General features: G+C 40.8%; 1 protein-coding gene and 1 non-coding gene across 2 annotated transcripts in view; both read right to left on the reverse strand.

Moving 5' to 3' along the window:
- The window catches only part of LOC145395456 (serine racemase-like), a 34,851-nt gene that overhangs the window by 6,290 nt on the left and 9,337 nt on the right, over positions 1-19,224 (reverse strand). Inside the window, exons 5-6 of the mRNA XM_080269059.1 lie at positions 12,540-12,654; positions 2,398-2,494 (exon numbers count right to left, since the gene is read on the reverse strand). Of these exons, the coding sequence (XP_080125185.1) occupies positions 2,398-2,494; positions 12,540-12,654 (212 nt within the window). The remainder of the gene's footprint in view (positions 1-2,397; positions 2,495-12,539; positions 12,655-19,224) is intronic.
- LOC145395547 (5S ribosomal RNA) lies at positions 8,272-8,390 on the reverse strand. The gene has a single exon (XR_013896623.1). It is a non-coding gene; the product is annotated as a 5S ribosomal RNA (ribosomal RNA).

Here is a 19,224-nt window from a genome sequence, read left to right on the forward strand (position 1 = left end):
TCCTTGGTCACAGAAGAGGATCACAGACCTTTTTAAGTTCACCAGGAAGCCTCACAACACCATCCACTGGCAGGGATTCACTCCCGGAAGACAGTGCTGGACCTGACGAAGAGGTTATGTCCATCGTTTCCTCCATGGACTTTGAAGGGTTTGACTCCCACCCTTTGTGGGATTAGGGCCTCGGGCTGTAGATAGATAGATAGACAGATAGACTCCACGACGAAGGGAACCAGCCAACCACATCGCAACAGTGACTACAGAGGGTGCGGTCTAGGGGTGCCGGGAACAGCGAGTGTGGCCAGCAAAGCCAATCCAGTTACTGACCGAAACTTTATTTTTTATTAACATCCAGGAACCTTTCTTGTGTATTTTTGATAACTTCCTGTGTATGAGCACCCGAGTGAATGCCAGTAGGGTGTTTTTTGGAGGGTTTGGGTGGGATTTGGGGTGAAAAGGGCAGCTCTGGAAAATGACCAGTCTAGGTTAACCCTTTACATCGGAAACATGTGGAACGTGTACCATGGAAAAGTATATTGTGGTGTGTGGTCAGGCTACATTACTGGCGTTAAAGGAGAGAGCATTGTATACTGAATTATTATCGTTGTTATTATTATTATTATTATTATTACTGTTATTATTATTTTTATCATTATTATTGTTATTATCATCATTATTATTATTATTATTGTTATTGGTATTATCATTGGTATTATTGGTATTATCATTGGTATTATTGGTATTATTATTATTATTGGTATTATTATTATTATTATTGGTGTTATTATTATTGTTATTATTATTATTATTGGCATGGATGGATGGATGGATGGTATTATTATTATTATTATTATTATTATTATTATTATTATTATTGTTTCTGTGCATTCATACATATTTACAGCCAAATATTATACAGTATTATACAAAAGTCCTCTCACCTCTCCAACCATTTTCATTGCTGTAATATAGATAAATTTATAATATGCATTGAACACAGATGCATATAATTACACACAGATGGCTGATGATGTGCTGTCTCTTTGCTGCACTGTTGCATCTTTCATCTATATCTCTTTGCCATCACCGCTTCAATGGTCACTGCTCCTCTGAACTGTCTGCTTGCACCCCTCCCCAGATACAGCTCTTCTCAGTAGGGTGGAGTCAAAGGCTTTTCGTCTCATTAACTCTCCTCCTCTTACTGACTTCCTTCAACCTCTGTCTCTTCGCCGCACTGTTGCCTCTTTATCTCTTTTCTATCGCTACTTCAATGGTCACTGCTCCTCTTACAGGCTTCCTTCAACCTCTGTCTCTTCGCCGCACTGTTGCATCTTTATCTCTTTTCTATCGCTACTTCAATGGTCACTGCTCCTCTTACTGACTCCCTTCAACCTCTGTCTCTTCGCCGCACTGTTGCCTCTTTATCTCTTTTCTATCGCTACTTCAATGGTCACTGCTCCTCTTACAGGCTTCCTTCAACCTCTGTCTCTTCGCCGCACTGTTGCATCTTTATCTCTTTTCTATCGCTACTTCAATGGTCACTGCTCCTCTGAACTGTCTGCTTGCATCCCTCCACCACTATGGCGGGCACATAGCACCCGTCTAGCAGCAAACTCTCATCCCTTTTCTGTCCATCTCTCTAATGCAAGAGTTAACCGTTACTCCCAGTCCTTCATGTAAGCAACGGGTCAACTCTGGAACTGTCTACCTCTGTCTGTATTTCCCACTGCCTATGATCTCCAGTCTTTCAAATGCAGTGTGTCCAGGCATCTCGAAATGAACGGATCTTATATTTGGCTCTCTGTTATATTGTTTTTATTTTTTCTTTGGCGGGAACAATTTGCAGGCTTCTGGCCTTTGGTTCCTTCTTTCTTGCATTAAAAAAAAAAACTGCCATGTCAAATTCAAATATTCAAACAGCAATGAATGACAAGCAGAGAAGCAACAGACTCTCATATTCAGATTTACAGTCATTATCATCATCATCATCATCATCATCATCACCATCACCATCATCATCATCATCTTCTGGACCTCCTTTCCCACCCTAGGGCAGGGTAAGGAGTAGCAATGTCCAGACAGCCCAAGTTTGCCCAATTGAATGCGCCACGCTTCCATTCACTCATCATTCAAGCCCCCGGAATCCTGGCTCTATCGGATACGCCAAAAACATTCACCACATTCTGTAGCTTCACATAAACGTATCCAGTAGAGTCAATCTTGTATTCTTAAATAAGTGAATTTATTTTATATCATATTGACACTCATCATTCAAGCCCCCGGAATCCTGGCTCTATCGGATACGCCAAAAACATTCACCACAATTGAGTGTTTTTCTTTGGGGGGAATCATGCACTTCTTCCCCTCCCCCCTTTAGGGTACTTAGGGGCCCATACTAACCTTGGCAGTTTGGTGATAGGGCTCGTGTCGTCATGGCAACGCCCCCCAGCATCCCACCCCCTCCAGTAGCCACCACTAGGGCGTCCAGATCTGGCACCTGTGAAGAAATGTTGATGATTTGTGTCTTTAGCTGTCTATCTGTCTATCTATCTATTCATCCATCTATCAAGTCATATATCCATGTGTCTATCTATCTATCTATCTGTCTATCTGTCTATCTATCATCCATCCATCTATCAAGTCATATATCCATCTGTCTATCTATCTATCTATCTATTCATTCATTCATCCATCTGTCAAGTCATATATCCATCTGTCTATCTATCTATCTATCTGTCTGTCTCTGTCTATCTATCTATCTGTCTATCTATTCATTCATCCATCTATCAGTTCATATATCCATCTGTCTATCTATCTATTCATCCATCTATCAAGTCATTCTCTTCATCTATTCATCCATCAGTTCATATATCCATCTATCTATCTATTTATCTCTGTTTATCTATTCATCCATTCATCCATCTGTCAGTTCATATATCTGTCTGTCTGTCTATCTATCTATCTGTTCATCCATCCATCCATCCATCTATCCGTTCATATATTCATCTGTCTGTCTATCTATATTCATCCATTCATCCATCTATCAGTTCATTTATCCATCTATCTATCTATCTATCTATCTTATCTATTCATCCATCTGTCAGCTCATTTATCTATCTATCCATCTATTTATTGCCAGATGCCTTAATCCAGTAAGGGGTGGCCACAAACAAATTGCCTCCACGTCGCTCTCTCCTTTGCCATTTGCCTGCCCTCCCTCCAACTCACACCTCCCTCTCTCTCATATCTCTCCACTCCATCCCTCCATCTCATCCTTGCTCACCCCCTCTTTCTCTCCTCCTCCACCTCACTCACATACACTCTTCTAGTTAGTCTCTCATTCACCATCTTCACTTCATCCCTCCATTTCATCCCTGGTCCCCCCCTCCACCACACTCACATACACTCTTCTAGTTAGTCTCTCATTCTCCATCCTCTCCACATGGCCAAACCATCTCAAATTATTTTCCCTAACACTTTCAATCACACATCAACACTTCATTTTTTTACATATTTATAAAGGAAGAAATATTAATGTATTGTGCTGAGCAGGGGCTGGAATTTAGAGGATAAGGAAGCTCCCAAACACCTCTGCCTTTGCGATTTGTTTTTGGATATTGATGTAATACAGAAGAGGACAGTAAGGTGTAATAAGTAATAAGCTCTTCTCCACAAAGGACGAAAATCTTGGCCAAGTTAAGTGAAAGAACTATAGTAGCCATTTTGGGGGTTTTAAATTTGGCGCCCTGGAAGATATTCTCATTTTTATTAACCCAAAATTGAGCTCCTTGTTTGAAACCAAATTCTCACTGTAAAAATCCGGAGTAATTTAGTTAATTTGTCTTCACTTTCACGGTATACCTAATCCGATGATAAAGAAAATTTTAATAACTGATAATAGAAGTTGAGAATATTCGATTATGTACGTTTTTGTATTTAAAAAAAAGATAATGTATGGCAGCAAGTCAGAATTCAATTTGTGTTCGTGGATGAAGCCGTTTTAAAAATCCCGCGCTGCAAACTGTAGCATTCGAACCAGTTTAAATGTGTCGGTATTTTATCTTATTTTACTCCAAACCAACCAGATATATTATAAAGTAAGTGATATTCTATAGTATATTAATTAGATTAGCTTTTATACGTCATTGTAGAGAAAAATTATTAATATAAGAGGTAAAAGGTGTTGAATGCCCATGTCACCAGGCGCAGAAAATGGCAGACGGACGGAGGAGGCAGTGCTCTCGTATTTCGCCAATTATCTCTACAATCTTCCATCGTTTCTCTACTGCTGGGTGATCAGAATATTCCCCGGAGTCCAGTGGTCGTCGGAGTGAAATTAAGAGTGAGGTAAGCTATGTGGATATTGGATTATTTGAAGATATTTTGAACTGATTTTTGATTAGGGTTGATCCACTAAGCAACCTTGATAAGTTTTCTGTCATGGCGCAGGTTATTCATTTATACTAAGAAATATATAGAATTTTGGTGTCTGTAGTTGTTGTGAATAATATTAAGATAGTGATGCATGAGAGTAGGAAGGTGGGGGTGATGAATGACCAGAATAAGTTGCAAATAAGAAGTTGCTTTACCCCCCCATGAATCCAGTGACGTATTAGGCCACGTAAGTATATTGATGTATACAGATAATATTGTTGTTATTATTATTATTGATTATTGTTATTATTATTACTATTATACTACTACTACTGCTACTACTACTGCCTTACTATTATTATTTTTGTTATTGATATGTGAAAAAGAACCCAAGGTCTTACTGGAGCCTGTGGAGGTGACAGAACCTAGACTAAGTTGCACATAAGGAGTTGCTTGACCCCGAATCCAGTGATGTATTAGGCCATTTAAGTATGTTCTTGATGTTTCTGGGTATTATTTTTGTGAAAAGGAAGAACCCAAGGATTACTGAAGCCCGTGGAGGTGAACAAAAGCCTAGACGAAGTTGCTTTAGGCTATGAGTATTTCCCAGATGCCTTGATTAATTTATTCTTTTTACTATTTATGTGAAATGGAAGAACCCAAGGATTACTGTACCCAGGAGTTATCGTTTCTAAAAGTTGAACAAGCTCGGCCAACTTCGTGAAAGGGCTAAATAAAGTCCATGTCCAGCTCTTCCTTTTCAAAAACTCCTTCAGCTCAATGAAAGAATATGGAAGATGGCATTGTGATTTTTTGGACTGTTGGATTTAGATTTCACATATTTCGAAATTTTCTATAGGGGAAGTGTTAGCGTATTATTGCTCTTTCGGACGCTTCCTATTTCACATATTCAGTTTTTCATGTATTGTAATTTCATGTATTCAGTTTTTCACGTATTTCAATTTCACGTACGGTATTCAGTTTTTCACCAATTGTAATTTCACGTATTCAGTTTTTCACCAGTTGTAATTTCACGTATTCAGTTTTTCACCAGTTGTAATTTCGCGTATTCAGTTTTTCACCTATTGGAATTTCATGTACAGTATTCAGTTTTTCACCAGTTGTAATTTCACGTATTCAGTTTTTCACCAATTGTAATTTCACGTATTCAGTTTTTCCCCAATTGGAATTTCGCGTATTCAGTTTTTCACCAATTGTAATTTCACGTATTCAGTTTTTCACCAATTGTAATTTCATGTACAGTATTCAGTTTTTCACCAATTGGAATTTCACGTATTCAGTTTTTCACCTATTGGAATTTCACGTATTCAGTTTTTCACCAATTGGAATTTCACGTATTCAGTTTTTCACCTATTGGAATTTCACGTATTCAGTTTTTCACCAATTGTAATTTCACGTATTCAGTTTTTCACCTATTGGAATTTCACGTATTCAGTTTTTCACCAATTGGAATTTCACGTATTCAGTTTTTCACCTATTGGAATTTCATGTACAGTATTCAGTTTTTCACCAATTGGAATTTCACGTATTCAGTTTTTCACCTATTGGAATTTCATGTACAGTATTCAGTTTTTCACCTATTGTAATTTCATGTATTCAGTTTTTCACCAATTGTAATTTCATGTACAGTATTCAGTTTTTCACCAGTTGTAATTTGACATATTCAGTTTTTCACCAATTGTAATTTCACGTATTCAGTTTTTCACCAATTGTAATTTCACGTATTCAGTTTTTCACCTATTGTAATTTCATGTATTCAGTTTTTCACCAATTGGAATTTCACGTATTCAGTTTTTCACCAATTGTAATTTCACGTATTCAGTTGTTCAAAATGTTATAATTATAGGGGAGGCATTAGGGTACTATTTCGCTTTCGGACACTTCAAGTTTGTTTTGTATTCGGGAGCTGCTACTTATCTCGACTCAGGCTAAGGTAAGAGCCCTCGGTTAGGCTAAGATAAGAGCCCTCGGTTAGGCTAAGATAAGAGCCCTCGGTTAGGTTAGGTAATTTTTTGGTTAGGTTAGGTTAGTTGATTTGTCTTGGTTAGGTTAGTTAATTTTAGGTGTGGTTAATTTTTTGGTTAGGTTGTTAATTTTTGGTTTAGTTAGGTTAGTATTTTAGTTAATTTTTGGTGTGGTTAGGTTAGTTAATTTTAGGTGTGGTTAATTTTTGGTTTGGTTAGGTTAGTTAACTTTGGGGCTTGGTTGGGTTAGTTAATTTTTGGTGTGGTTAATTTTTTTGTTAGGTTTAGTTAATTTTTGGTGTGGTTAGGTTAGTTAATGTTAGGTTAGGTTAGGTTAGTTAATTTTTAGGTGTGGTTAGGTTAGTTAATTTTTGGTTTGGTTTGGTTAATTTCTATATTGTTTAGAGTAGGTTAATTAATTTTTTGTTTGGTTAGATTAGGTTAGGAGTTTCTTCCAAAGAGGTGTTGTCTGAAACGGCAGGTTTACCAGATTAGGTTAGGTTAATTAATTTTTATTTTGGTTAGGATAGGGTAATTAATTTTTGGTTTGGTTAGGATAGGTTAATTAATTTTTGTTTAGGTTAGGATAGGTTAATTAATTTTTGTTTTGGTTAGGATAGGTTAATTAATTTTTGTTTTGGTTAGGATAGGGTAATTAATTTTTGTTTTGGTTAGGTTAATTAATTTTTGTTTAGGTTAGGATAGGGTAATTAATTTTTGTTTAGGTTAGGATAGGGTAATTAATTTTTGTTTTGGTTAGGATAGGTTAATTAATTTTTGTTTAGGTTAGGATAGGGTAATTAATTTTTGTTTAGGTTAGGATAGGGTAATTAATTTTTGTTTTGGTTAGGATAGGGTAATTAATTTTTGTTTTGGTTAGGTTAATTAATTTTTGTTTTGGTTAGGTTAATTAATTTTTGTTTAGGTTAGGATAGGTTAATTAATTTTTGTTTTGGTTAGGTTAATTAATTTTTGTTTAGGTTAGGATAGGGTAATTAATTTTTGTTTTGGTTAGGATAGGTTAATTAATTTTTGTTTTGGTTAGGATAGGTTAATTTCCATTTTGGTTAGGATGTTAATTAATTTCCGTTTTGGTTAGGATATGTTAATTAATTTTTGTTTTGGTTAGGTTAATTAATTTTTGTTTTGGTTAGGTTAATTAATTAGGGTAGAGGTTCGTCTTCTAAAGAGGTGTTGTCCGAAACGGCAAATTTACCAGGCTAGGTTAATATTTATTTGTGTTAGGTTAGGTTAGTTAATATTTGTGTTGGTCAGGATAGGTTAGTTAATATTTGGTTAGGTTAGGAGTTTGTCTTCCAAAGAAATGGTGTCTGAAACAACATTTTTACCAGGTGTGGGGAGGTGGTTGGTTAGTTAGGGTTGGATTAAACTAGAAGTAGGGTTGCTTGTGAGTCCCAATTTCAAAGTACGGTGTAACACAACCACTATATGTTTAGAAAAATTTAATTCCTGAAATCTATGTCTGTTTATTGCCAGAGTCCTTAATCCCATATGGGGGGCCAAAAACAAATTGCCTCCATGTCGCCCTGACCCCTGCTGTTTCACTGCCCTTGCCGCAGCTCACACCCCCATCTCTCATATACCTTTTCATCCCTGTGTCTTATCCTCGGCCTCCCCCCTCCACCTCACACACACACTCCTCATTAGTCTCTCACTCTCCATCCTCTCCACATGGCCAGTGTATTTCTCGTAACGCTTTCTATCACATCCACATCGCTCCATGTTTATCGCCTGAACTGTTTTGTTTACTAATTTTAATTTAATGTTCATTCATTCATTCATTGCCAGACGCCATGTATCCCAAACGGGGTGGCCAAGGGCTCAGAGTTAATTGTTTTACAGGGAGGGGCACTAATCCTCCACCAACCCCACTTGACACGTAGGGAGAACGTTATGCCAACAGCATCTGGTGTTCCCAGGCGGTCACCCATCCAAGTACTAACCAGACCCAACGTTGCTTAACTTCGCTGATCGAACGGGAAGCGGTGTACTCAACGTGGTATGGCCGTTACTTTTTAAATATTTGTGGCTAATATACTTTTTAAATATTTGTGGCTAATATACTTTTTAAATATTTGTGGCTAATATACTTTTTAAATATTTGTGGCTAATATACTTTTTAAATATTTGTGGCTAATATACTTTTTAAATATTTGTGGCTAATATACTTTTTAAATATTTGTGGCTAATATACTTTTTAAATATTTGTGGCTAATATACTTTTTAAATATTTGTGGCTAATATACTTTTTAAATATTTGTGGCTAATATACTTTTTAAATATTTGTGGCTAATGTACTTCTTAAATATTTGCACCTAATATACTTTTTAAAAAATTGTGCCCACAGTTTTGTAATGGTGTTGGCTGAAAAATTTTGAACTTGTAAATACTTTGGTTATCATGTTGAGGGAGGGGGGAGTGAGTTGGGGGGAGGGCAGTCAAATGGTGGGTGACAGAGCGACTTGGAGGCATTTTGTGTGCGGCCACCCTTTGCGGGATTAGGGCATCGGGCTATAGATAGATAGATGGATGGATGTTGGTGGAGGGTTAGTGCCTCTCCCTGTAAAACAGCGAACTCAAAGACAAATGGCCACCCCTTGCGGTATTATGGCGTCTGGCTCTACAGTAGATAGATAGGTGAGGGAGGGGGAGGCCAAGGATGAGATGGAGGGATGGAGTGGAGAGGTGTGTGAGAGAGGGGTGTGTGAGCTGGGAGCAGGGCGGTGAAATGGTGGGGGCAGGGCGACGTGGCAATAGATAAATAGAAATACCGGTACTGTGCAAAATAATACAACGAAAATCATATAACATGAACATGTCAAAATGCATTAACTCTTACACACTGGTTTTCCAATGTTGCATGCTTCTCCGTACGGGGGATATCCATGACACACTGAGGTGGTTTGGCCATGTGGAGAGGATGGAGAGTGAGAGACTGACGAGGAGAGTGTATGTGAGTGAGGTGGATGTGAAGTTACATGGAGAGACAGACTGACAAATGAGGAAGTGAAGGAGCGTTGTGGTGTGGATGTGGATGTGATAGGAAGCGTTAGGAGAAACACACTGAGGTGGTTTGGCCATGTGGAGAGGATGGAGAGTGAGAGACTGATGAGGAGAGTGTATGTGAGTGAGGTGGATGTGGAGTTACATGGAGAGACAGACTGACAAATGAGGAAGTGAAGGAGCGTTGTGGTGTGGATGTGGATGTGATAGGAAGCGTTAGGAGAAACACACTGAGGTGGTTTGGCCATGTGGAGAGGATGGAGAGTGAGAGACTGACGAGGAGAGTGTATGTGAGTGAGGTGGATGTGAAGTTACATGGAGAGACAGACTGACAAATGAGGAAGTGAAGGAGCGTTGTGGTGTGGATGTGGATGTGATAGGAAGCGTTAGGAGAAACACACTGAGGTGGTTTGGCCATGTGGAGAGGATGGAGGGTGAAAGACTGACGAGGAGAGTGTATGTGAGTGAGGTGGATGTGAAGTTACATGGAGAGACAGACTGACAAATGAGGAAGTGAAGGAGCGTTGTGGTGTGGATGTGATAGGAAGCGTTAGGAGAAACACACTGAGGTGGTTTGGCCATGTGGAGAGGATGGAGAGTGAGAGACTGACGAGGAGAGTGTATGTGAGTGAGGTGGATGTGAAGTTACATGGAGAGACAGACTGACAAATGAGGAAGTGAAGGAGCGTTGTGTTGTGGATGTGATAGGAAGCGTTAGGAGAAACACACTGAGGTGGTTTGGCCATGTGGAGAGGATGGAGGGTGAAAGACTGACGAAGAGAGTGTGAGTGAGGTGGAGGGGGGGGAGAGGGAGGCCGAGGATGAGATGGAGGGATAGGGTGGAGAGGTATATGAGAGAGGGGGGTGTGAGTTGGGAGCAGGGCAGTGAAATGGCGGGGGGGACAGGGCAACTTGGAGGCGATTTGTTTGTGGCCACCCCAAACGGGTTTTAGGCCTCTGGCAATAGATAGATAGATAGAAAAAATACTTCCACTTCAAACCCAAATATCTGCCAAACTGTAACAGCTGGAGAAAAAATTAAAGACACTTAAGACTCTCGAACTCTTCCTGTTTCAAATGAACGGACCCCACGTCTCCAGGCGGTCCCGTCGATGAGTAAGGATAAGTTAAGGTTCAAAGGGTGGCAGGAACACGCTTGCAGGTATACACGTCAACCGTCATTGCTCCGCGGCCAAAATTGTGACGGCTATACACGTCAACCAGCACTTGAGGGTTAAACAGAAACAAGAAAATGGGTTATAAAGAATGGAAATCAGCCAACGTGCATTTATCAGATAAGAAATAAAATGACCGCCTGGAGATGTGGCGATAGTTTCATTTGCAAGAGGAAGAGTTGGTGAGTCTCATGTACCTTTAATTTTTTGTCCAGCTGTTGTAGTTTGGTAGATATTAGGGTTTGAAGTAAGGGTATTTTTTTTCTGTCAGGGATATTCCCCGTAGGGAGGAGCGTGCAACTTCGGAAAACCCCCAGCGTGTACGGGTTAAAGTAATGATGAACACATGTTATTGCTTTGAGTGATAGTACATACACACTGAGGTGGTTTGGCCATGTGGAGAGGATGGAGGGTGAAAGACTGACGAAGAGAGTGTATATGAGTGAGGTGGATGGGGGAAGAGGGAGGGGGAGGCTGAGGATAAGATGGAGGGATAGGGTGGAGAGGTATGTGAGAGAGGGGGGTGTGAGTTGGGAGCAGGGCAGTGAAATGGCGTGGGACAGGGTGACGTGGAGGCGATTTGTTTGTTGCCACCCCAAACGGGCTTGAGGCGTCTGGCAATAGATAGATAGATAGTACGTGCACCCTGAGTATAACTAATTGGTACCAGACCTTTGATGATAAAGCCGAACACCTTGATGTTTGAAAATTTCCAGGCGTCGTGGCCTTTATCGAACAGTGATTGTTACATATAGAGCGTTGTTCGGCCGTACAGTCAAACACAATAAAACATACAGTTAAGTCTAAATGGCTCTTTTTCTCAACAAATACTCTGTTCATGGCTCCTCATGATGGTCGACAAACAGAGACAGATGCGGCGTTGTGTGGGATGCAGAGGAGTGTGTGTGTGTGGGTATTTAGGGATGCCACGCTGGTTGGTATTTCCCATGCGTCCATTCTTTTAACGAATCAAATTTGTTAAATGTACCTAATGTTCAGTCAGCTCAAGGTGGCTGTTAAAACTGAAATTCGTTAAGAGGGTTCGGTTTATCGCGAGTTTACTGTATAATAGAAGACTGTTCATGGGTGTACAGTGAGCAACAGTAGTCGTGTCGAGGTTTTGTCCGAAGATTAAATGTAACTCGTGAAACATTACGAACCGCCCGTATGACAGACGGTGGAATGTACCAGACGCTTAGCCTGTTACCTTATGTTTTCACCAAATTTCACGACACGATTATTGTTGGTTACTGTACATGAACACCCAGTGGTTAAAAATGGTGATGCCCACAGCAGCGTATACGAGCTTGAATTTGGCTCCGCATTATCGTGTTTCTCCCTACGTGTCAAGTGGGTTGGTGGAGGGTTAGTGCCCCTCCTTGTAAAACAAATAACTCAGAGTCAAATGGCCACCCCGTACGGGATTATGGCGTCTGTCAATGGATGGATGGATGGATGGATTATCGTGTTTTTATATTTCATGAAGGGAACAATTTGCAGACTTGTAGCCATTGATTTCTTCTAACTTTAACAGAAAAATTTGTCTGAGGCAGTGCAGTACAGAGCCCTCAGTAACAAACATGAGTACGACTGTCACTGCGAAAGATATTGCAGGACAGAGTGCACCGATACGTGAGCATTGAGCACTTGCTGTATCTCTGCGTGGTAGTACAGTACAGAGGGCGCGTCAGGTTACATGAAGAGTACCTTGATATTGTAGTTGGTAGTACTGTAGAGGGATTAATGTGAACCAGCAAAGATACATACAAAGCAGAGGGAGTAAGACACACACACACACACACACACACACACAAATTCAACAATGTGTATGATAAAAATGGTTTAATACATGGGGGACAGTACGAGCTGGACTCATTCATGTAAAGTTAAATGAGGTATGAAAAAATTAGGTAAGAAACACACACACACACACACACACACACACACACACACACACACACACACACACACACACACACACCACCTCTTCCAGTAACTCCAGTGCGATGGTGCCCTGTCCCGCCATAACATCGTAGTTGTCGGAAGAGTGGATGACGCTCCACCCCGTCTCCCTGGCTATAGTGGCGCACGTCTCCTGTCTGGAACACGAACACACACTTTATCACACATGGATATCTCTGCCACAGTGCACACATCTGTTTATCTGTGTGTGCCGTTTGTATGATTATTAACCAGACCGTGCCTGTGTGTGTTTCCGGTACCAAAACAGTATGTATGTATCTATGTAGTGGGTCCATCCATCCATCCAATCCTGTGTTGCCCCATGAAGAGCGTAAGAGCCCGGGGCTAGGCAAATTGGTCCTGACGTTTAAGATGAGAGTGGTGTAAATTTTTGTTAATGGGGCAACTTAGACTTGCAATAGGGATGCCTGGTGCCAATTAGGATCAGTAAGTTGGGATGCCTGGTGCCAATTAGGATCAGTAAGTTGGGATGCCTGGTGCCAATTAGGATCAGTAAGTTGGGATGCCTGGTGCCAATTAGGATCAATAAGTTGGGATGCCTGGTGCCAATTAGGATCAATAAGTTGGGATGCCTGGTGCCAATTAGGATCAATAAGTTGGGATGCCTGGTACCAATTAGGATCAACATTGCAGGTTCTGTGGCGTGTCATGTTAACTAAGGCAGCACTGCATGACCCTCAATTTGGCCTTGATTAAGATTGAATTGATGCTGTTAATACCATCACAAACAGGTTCTAAATAGTTTCATTCATTGCCATGTATCCCAAACGGGGTGGCCAAGGGCTCAGAGTTAATTGTTTTACAGGGAGGGGCACTAGTCCTCCACCAACCCCACTTGACACGTAGGGAGAACGTTATGCCAACAGCATCTGGTGTTCCCAGGCGGTCACCCATCCAAGTGCTAACCAGACCCAACGGTGCTTCTAAATAGTTCTATGGGTAAATATTTTGTAACTTATCATCACAGAGAATTTTTAAATATTGTCTTACCAGTATATATATTGTATTGATAATTTAAATGTGGGATGAGAGGAGTTGGAAGTGGATGCAATTATGTGCTGTTTATGCCTTATCTGATTGTAGGTGGTGGCAACAATCATCCACTCACTTGATGTAGTGCTGCCTACTTCTTCCTTCACCAATATCATTCTTTTTCTGTGTCTCCCCTCCTCTCTTCCCATTTCTCACCATCATCCACTCACTTGATGTAGTGCTGCCTACTTCTTCCATCATCTTTATCATTCTTTTTCTGTCTCCCCCCTCCTCTCTTCCTATTTATCACCATCATCCACTCACTTGATGTAGTGCTGCTTACTTCTTCCTTCACCACTGTCATTCTTTATTTTTTTGTCAGCCCACCTTTCTTCCTATTTATCACTATCATCCACTCACTTGATGTAGTGCTGCCTACTTATTCCTTCACCTTTATTTTTTTTTAATTTATTTATTTTTTCTTCTGTGCCTGTCCTCCTCTCTTCCTATTTCTCCCATCTTTCCTGTCACTTTTTATTACTCTTCTTTCCTCTTCATGTGGCTTTACATTGAGTGACAAGCCTAATGGTTTCCTGTAAGCCAGGAAACCATTTACAACGCTGGGTGGTAACCATATAACCAAACCATAAGTGTTCCTTACATGTCAACAGGTGGGTTGGCGGAGGGTTAGTGCCCCTCCCTATAAAACAACTAACTTAGACAAACAGCCACCTCTTATCGGATTATGGTGTCTGGCAGTAGATAGATAGGTAGGTAGGTAGATAGAGAGATAGGTAGATATATAGATAGATAGAATTATGCTGTCCTACATCCTTAACCTCTTCCTCCCTACCCTACAGGTCCCATCTGAAGTATGATAATGACCTCAGGACCCAGACTATAACATTAGGGGCACCACACCACCTTGAAAGTAAAAGATCCCTTGGTCAGCAGGTTCCCTTGGCTCTACCTGGCGTGCAAGTACAGGTGAGATTTATATTTATTTCTATTATTTAATTATTATTTTTTTCCCAGTGAATTTGATGCATGTGATTTATGATGGTAAGCCAGGAAACCATTTACAACGCTGGGTGGTAACCATATAACCAAACCATACGTGCTCCCCTACGTGTCAACAAGTGGGTTGGTGGAGGGTTGGTGCCCTCTCCCTGTAAAACAACTAACTCAGTGTCAAATGGCCACCCTTTGCGGGATTATGGTGTCAGGCAATAGATAGATAGATAGGTTATGATGGATGAGCTGGGTGAAGTAGTGGGAGAAATGCCCAGGAGCTACAAAGTGACTGTAATGGGGGATATGAATGGAGGAGTAGGCACTGGTCCTGAGGATGACATAATGGGTTGTAATGGAGTACCAGGAGAAAATGATAATGGGAAGCAACTGAAGGATGTGTGTCAGGAAAGGAGGTTGTGCATTTGTAACTTGTATTTCAAACACAAAGATGCACATAAATATACCTGGTGTAGAGGGAACGGGGATTGTGTTGAAAGAAGCCTGATTGATTACGTGCTCGTAGAGAGGTCGATGCTGGGAATGGCTGCTGATACGAGGGCCGTGAGAGGACGATGTGGAGGTCTGTCAGATCATATGATTGTGGTATGCAAGATCAAGCTGAGAGGAGTGAGGTGGACCAGGAGAGAGAGCAGCAGTCAGGGAGAAAGACTGAAAGTTGAGATGCTGAGGATCAAAGAAATGGCAGATGATTACAGGAGCAAAGTAGAGGAGGAGTTAGTCAGTGAATTGGATTAAAGTGGATCTGGACAGCTTGTGGAATGCATATAGGGATGGCTTAGTTGGGAATGCTAAAGTGGTGTGTGGTGTGGCAAGAGTAACAACAGTGAAGAAAGGTATGGCATGGTGGGATGAGGAGGTTAAGAGAGCAGTGGAGGAAAAGAGGAAGAAGTGGCTAGAGTGGTTACAGGACAGGGGTTCAGTTGAAATAAGAACTGAATATATTGAGAGCAAGAAGCATGTAAAGAGACTAGTGAAGAGGAAAAAGGAGGAGGTACATGATGACCTAGGAAGAAAAATGAAGGCAAGTTTGAAAATAGTAAGTTATTCCGGAAAGAGGTGCAGAAATGTATAAATGTCACCAGAAAGAAATGTGATGGTGTGGAGGATGTAGGTGGTAGATTATTAACCCATGGGGATGAAGTAAGGACCAGATGGAAAGAATATTTTGAAAGCCTGATGAGTGGGAATAGAGACAGCAGAGCGGCTGTAAACATGATTGGTTTTGGGGGTGTGCAGAGAAGGAATGCAGTGCCAGGAGACGTGACACTCGCACAGGTGAAGAGTGCTGTGGAGCGGCTGAAAAATGGGAAAGCAGCTGGGGTTGATGAGGTGTATGCAGAGATGCTTAAGTGTAGTGGAGAGAGTGGAATGAAGTGCTTGTTGGAGATATGCAAGAAGGCATGGATGAGTGAAACTGTGCCTGCAGAGTGGAAAAAAGCTGTGATTGTATCCCTGTACAAAAATAAAGGTGAGCAAAGTGAGTGCAAGAATTATCGTGGCATAAGTTTATTGAGTGTGGTAGAGAAGGTATATGGAAGAATTATTAAAGAGAAAGTAAGAGAGATATCAGATGTCCTAGTGAGTGATGAACAGGGTGGCTTTAGGAGTGGCAGAGGATGTGTGGATCAAATATTTGTAGTGAGACAGATAGCAGAGAAGGCTTGTGAGAGGGACCATAAGGTGTTTATGGCATTTATGGATCTGGAAAAAGCATACGACAAAGTGGACAGAGAGGGATTGTGGAAAGTTTTGCGCATGTATGGTGTAGATGGTAAGCTGCTAGGTGCTGTCAAGAGTTTTTATGATGGTAGTGAAGCATGTGTAAAGGTTAATGGGCATCTAAGTGAATGGTTCACGATCTGTGTGGGCGTGTGACAAGTTTGTGTGATGTCCCCATGGTTGTTCAATATATATATATATATATATATATACTGTATACAGTAAACCCCCGCTATAATGTGGTTCAGATATTGCTGGTTCACTTTATCGCGGGATTTTCATTGGAACCTAAGTATTTTTACATTTCGGGAAACCCCGCCTCATCGCTGTTTCCGCAAAGCCTACTACGGCTATTTTTAGGGTACAGTACATATTTTACATCTTTATTTTCAGTACTGTATTCTGAAATGGATATGTTTATGGTATTTTACATCTTTATTCCAAAATATTAATAGCTGTATTAATTAAAATAATAATTAATAATCGGCTAATATATTTGATAAAATACAAGCGAAATCGTGGCGTGGGGTGAGGAAATGCCCAGACTCATTGGTAGGTGGCACACAATTGGCTGGAGTCTTACCAGTAGCCAATCCAAACACGCTTTACATTTTCACTTGCCACTGATTGGCTGCTGCCGATGCGCCATCCTCAAAGAAAGGAGCGGCACCGCACCGCACCACCATACCACACCTCCCAGTTTACCTTGTGTTCCTGCCTCAGCTACATCGCCGTGCCCACTTCAGCCTTTCACCACTTGTTTTTGCCGCATTCTCCTGGTTTTCTGAAGCCCCTGCAATGCAGTACAGTACAGTACTGTACAGTACTGTTACTTTATACAGGTAAGCCCTTAATTCACGCGAGGGTTACGTTCCCAGACCCTTCGCGTATGTGGTAAATTCGCGTATACATTCTGCCCTTGTGTGCACAATTACGTATTTCTACTAAGTATATTACATCTGAATAATACTGTTTATGCACTACATACATCTTATAAACTAGCATAAAGTATGAAAAACTACAAAAATGTAAGAAATTTAACACTGAAACCTGACAAGCACAGGCGTAGGTGGAGACACTTCAGCAGTCTGGTGCACAAACTCTCACTGCCTCCCATATGCTACATTCTGCCTTCTTTATTGTCCAAACAGTTGACTCATTCACCCCAAACATACGGTTCTGAGCCAGTTCACAGGCATAGGTGGAGACACTTCAGCACAGTCTGGTGCACTAGCCCACACTGACTCCCGTTTAGTCCCGTATGCTACGTTCTACCTTCTTTATTGTAAGAACAGTTGACTCACCCCAAATACACGGTTCAGAGACAATTCACCATCAAAACATGGATGATTCCCTGTCATTCTATTAATATACTTATTATTGATTAATTAATACTTTAATAACTAATTTTCAGGGGGATTTTATAACTCATATAAGTAAAAAACTAGTATACTGTACTTGCTGAATAAACTGGTAGGTAAATAAATGACGGGGAATTGTCCTGACGGAGAATTGTCACCAACATTCCTCCCTTAAGTTTGTCCAACACTTTAACTTTCTCTGTCAGCAACATCACTTTACAAGTCCATTTTGGTGTGTTACCACATGCATCACTAGCACTATGCTTAGGCCCCATGTTGATGGACAAGGCAGGCAATTACTGGAAGGCAGAAAAATAAGCCACAAATAATGATTTGCGAGTCACACATGGTTCGACCATCGGATTCAAACTAACTGTGTGGTGTGTGGTAGACCGACCTCCCACACACACACACACACACACACACACACACACACACACACACACACACACTCACACACACACACTCACACACACACACATATGTATGCACACAGGCAGCAGGTAGGCATTTATATATTTTTATTTTTCTTGTATATTAAATTTTTTTTTTTTTTGAATACTATAATTTTGTTTTAATTATTGTACGAAAAATTAGTGGATAAAAGAAATCGCGTGAAAAAAGTTTGTGTGAATTAAGGGCTTACCTGTACTTACGTTTCGCTCACCACCCACAGAAATGTCGTCATAGGCGCCCTCTCAAGAGCTGCACAACTAATATACACCTTGTACTGAACTTCATGATCATCATCTTCAATTCATCTCATTCATGATCAGTGAGTACCCGTACTGGTTTTTCTTATTAATAGACAATAAATAGCCATTTTAGGGGTAGCGTCGATACATCGCGGATTTTTGCTCATCGCGGGTGCCTTTGGAACATAACCCCGTGATAAAGTGAGGGTTTACTGTATATATAATATGGATGGGGTGATGAGAGAAGTAAAAACACGAGTAATGGAGAGAGGGATAGCGTTGGTAATGAATGGTGATGGATGGAATATCTCAAATTTGTTGTATGCTGATGATGCAGTACTGCTTGCAAGTTACTTGGTAGGCTAGTGCAGAGTTTTGCTGCTGTCTGTGAGAGTCATGGCTTGAGAGTAAATGTAGAAAAGAGTAAAGTGATGGTTACTGAGAGAGAAGGTGACTCCCAGTGTGATGTCACAGTGACTGGAGAGAGACTGGAATTGGAGAGAGAGTTCAAGTACCTGGGTGGAGTGATAGAAAAGAGAGAAGAATGTGCAAAAGAAGTTAGAGTGACACAAGTAAGAAAAGTAGCTGGTGCAATGAAGGGCTTGATAAGAAACAGAGGCTTGAGTGTTGCAGCTGCACGAGGCTTACATGAAGGAGTGTTAGTGCCAACTTTAACATATGGATGTGAGACTATGGTGTGGCATGAAAATGAAAAGTCAAGAGTGAGAGCAGTGGAGATGGGACTGTTGAGGAATGTATGTGGAGTACAGAGGGTGGATAGGATACGAAATAATGTGATTCGTGAAAGATGTGGAGTGAGGAAGTCTGTGGACACCAGAATTGAAGAGAGTGTACTGAGATGGTATGGTCATGTGGAGAGAATGGATAACAATAGAGTGGTGAA

The sequence above is a fragment of the Coenobita brevimanus genome, chromosome 31 (genome assembly GCF_032717465.1).
Source record: "Coenobita brevimanus isolate Jiangsu-jjx chromosome 31, ASM3271746v2, whole genome shotgun sequence".
NCBI classification, from domain to species: domain Eukaryota; kingdom Metazoa; phylum Arthropoda; class Malacostraca; order Decapoda; family Coenobitidae; genus Coenobita; species Coenobita brevimanus.